Source organism: Benincasa hispida, chromosome 2 (genome assembly GCF_027475165.1).
Source record: "Benincasa hispida cultivar pf3 chromosome 2, pf3_genome.v1.1, whole genome shotgun sequence".
In the NCBI taxonomy this organism is placed as follows: Eukaryota; Viridiplantae; Streptophyta; class Magnoliopsida; order Cucurbitales; family Cucurbitaceae; genus Benincasa; species Benincasa hispida.
The window spans coordinates 53824053-53827580 of record NC_143479.1 but is presented as its reverse complement, the minus strand read 5'-3'; the positions used below and the strand labels follow the sequence as shown (position 1 = coordinate 53827580).

At 28.4% G+C, this 3528-nt stretch overlaps 1 protein-coding gene across 1 annotated transcript; it reads right to left on the bottom strand.

Annotated features, from left to right (window-relative positions):
* Positions 1–395: 395 nt before the first annotated feature.
* Positions 396–1907, bottom strand: ENODL20 (early nodulin-like protein 20). The gene is made up of 2 exons (XM_039024535.2): positions 1343–1907; positions 396–715 (listed from the first exon to the last, which is right to left on the bottom strand). The coding sequence occupies exons 1-2, from the start codon at positions 1530–1532 to the stop codon at positions 396–398; spliced, it is 510 nt and encodes a 169-aa protein (XP_038880463.2). The 5' UTR covers positions 1533–1907.
* Between the last annotated feature and the right edge of the window lie 1621 nt (positions 1908–3528).

Here is a 3528-nt window from a genome sequence, read left to right as displayed (position 1 = left end):
GACGGAATTGACACAAAATTCTATCCTTATCTACCTCCAAAATCTCCTCCACCAAAGAAAATAAAACTATCAAGTAAGGTTATGAAAATAAAACTCAATTGATATTTTCCTTTAGTAAAATTAAATATTGAAAAAAAGTACTTTTATTTTATCATCTCGAACGATAATCGAGATTCAAATTTCAAACAAGTCAAAGTTCAAACTTCAACCAACCTAACTCTAACTCTAACCCTAACCCTAATGACTAACTATAGTTGACTTTAAATTTATTATAACATCCTTTTAACAAAACTTAAACTAGAATCATAGTAAAGTTAAAAGGATTCAAACCCAAGCTACATAATAAAAGCTACCCAAGTTGTAGCCCTAATCAATATATAATTTAGAAGAAGGAATTAGTCATAGAAATATTGATGAATAGCAAGAGGGAGAAAGGGGAATATTAATGGTTGTAAAGATGGAGAATGATTGGGTAAATTGGGTAAATTGGGTGGTGAAACTATGGGAGGAGATTCTTCAACAAAGACAGCAACTTTCATTCCTTGAAAGCAAAACCCTCTTCCACTTAGAAAGTAGTATGTTTTTGCTTCTGTTAGATTGAACACATCTCTTCCTCCCCTCGTTAGGTTGAAAATGAAACCCTTATCGTTGCAACTCTCGTAGCTCGTTTTGTTCACTTCCAACACGTTGTAGATATGTTTATCGAACCCAAAATCTAAAAATAATGAAAACCCACAAGAAAAGGGTTAGAAACATCGTAAAAGTCAATATTAACTTCACTTAAAAGTACATTCTTAAAAGTTCGAATCTTCATCAAAGTACACATCTTCTTTGAACTCAAAATAATAATAATAATATTTTCTTCCAATAATATGTTTTTTTTAATTTAATAATTTGACCAATAGTATTTATGGTACATGCATGTAAGATTATCATGAAAACAACCCTTAATTAGATGTTCCTCATGTAAATATGACTATATATGAGCCAAATTAAAATTTGTTTTTCTTATCAAGATGTGAGATTTCTTTGACTTTAATGATCATATGCTGTTTGAAAAAAGAGGTGAAAACCCCAAAATGAAAAGAAATGGAGTAAGCACTAAAAATTAATGATTACTTAATACAATTTTAAAATGGGTTATGATTTGCTTAGGTGAAAATATACCTTAATTACCTTGCAAATGGGATAAATTACCTCTAAATATTTGACTTTCTTAACCCTAACTTTATATGAAAAAACTGACCAAATTTCTACTAGATCTTTAGATAACTCAATCCCATTGCCAAATTTCCATCACAATCATAAAAATTAAACTTAGAGGGTAAAAAAAAAAACTTACAAAGCCAATCACCAACATAAAAGTGCTCATGAATTGACCAATCAGTGAAGTTAATATTAGTTGTCCAAGTATATTTTCCTCCTCCAACTCTATGCAACACTGGCTGCCTACCCTCAGCTCCAAATAGCAACCACCCGGCCACCGCCATCGCCACCACGGTCGTCACCGCCTCCGCCGCCATCCCGAACATTTCTTCAGCTGCTTCAATTGAAATTGAAGAAGGGAAGGATAACCCTAAAAAAGAAGAAAAAGAAAGGCCAAAATCTCATGCATTTTCATGCAATGGAGGTTGAGAGAGCATATAATTTGTATGATATAACGAACTCTACAAATTCAGTTGAGTTTGGAATGAAATATGCCCCTAAAAATTCTACATTGTTAATTAGTTATTGCTTCATCATCCACTTCAATTTTTTTAAAAAAAAAAGGAAAAAAATATGTCGGAAATTGACCAATTGGAGAGAGACACGTATCTATTAAAGATGATAATCGATATGTCGAAGAGATTTCAACATTTATTGTATTTAAATTCTTATCGAGTTTCTAATTGTAAATTTTTTTAAGGTTAAAAGTACAATTTTAGTTACTGATCTTCAATGTTTCTGTCTTATTTACTTTTAAAAGTGATTAGCTCTAGTTTCAATTTGTGTCAGTATGTTTCCCAACTTTAAAAATATTTTATAGGTTACTAAAATTTTAATTTTATGTCTAAGATTCTTCACCTATTTGATTTTTTTCCTTAATTCACAGAATTTCTAGCCACAGAAGTAAAAGTTTAGGTCTTGTTTGATAATTATTTCGATCTCGTTTAGTAATTATTTGATTTTTTGTTTTAGTTTTTAAAAATTAATTCTATATACTCTCTTTTCACCTCTAAATTTTTTATATTTCTATGTACTTTTTACCAATGTTTTTAGAACCATTCCAAATTTTGAAAAGTAAAAAAAATAGTTTTTTTAAAAGGACCATTTTCAAATTAAAAAAAAATGAGCAAATTTATTTTTAGCAGTTTTACCATTTAACATGATTACTCTTTTGAAAACTTATCTCTATTTTTTGTTTCTGAAAATTAAGTTTATGAACTCTCATTTCTTTCACCTTTGAATTTCTATGTTATGTTGTCCAACCTTCTACCAATGTTTTAAAAACACAAAGCCATATTTTGACAAAAAAAAAAAAAAAGGAAAAAAAACAAATTTTTAATAAACTAGTTTTTGTTTTTAGATTTTGATTAAGAATTCAAATGTTTCTTTAAGAAAAGTGAAATCCATATTAAAAAAATGGAAGAAAACTAGTACAAAGTACAAAAATAGAAAACTAAAAATGAAAAGATTATCAAATAGAACCTTAATTAGAGAATTCAAATTCATATCTAATAGGTTCATTATTTTTTTTTTCAAAAAGAAAAATTGAATTTATTAGGTACTTTTAGAACCATATGACACAAATTTCAAACTTCAAAGTAATTTCTTTTTCTTTTTAAAAAGAAAAACGTGACAGTATTGAATTTGTAATTTAGGTTTTTTTAATTAGTAACATGATTGTATAATTACTTATCAAAATTTGGCATTTAGGCCACGTTTACGAAACCATACTGAAAATTGGTGTAATTGTAATAAAATTTTATTGACGAATCAATTGTAATAAACTTGAATTGTAAACATAATTGGATTGATTTTGATTGCATTTACTTTAAACTATAAATTTTATCAAATTTACTGTTACCGTTACCTCTACCTCTATCTCTGGGGATCAAGTGATAAAGATAACGGTAATAATAACGGTAAGGATAAGAGTAAAGATGTCAAAACTGATAATCTTTTAGCTAACATTAGTGGTAACCATAATAATAACTATAATGATAACAATAACGATCGAACGTAATTTTCAGGCACAATTAGATTGAGTATTTTTTATTCATCAATTAGATTGCATTATTTCATTATATATTTGGATATGAGACCCATATATCAGAAAACCTACAAAACACTCGTAAATAATAAAAAAATAATCAAATGGGATCTTTTTTTTAATTCCGTTGATCTATTACGTTTTCAATGGAGTAAGTGTGGCCAAGCTTAAAAGGTTTTAATTTGGGCCCAATTGTAAAAGGGCCCATTAATTTACCTGGGCTGAAGACATTGGGAAAGCCCACAATATTTTCATCGATCTATAAGTTGATGTCC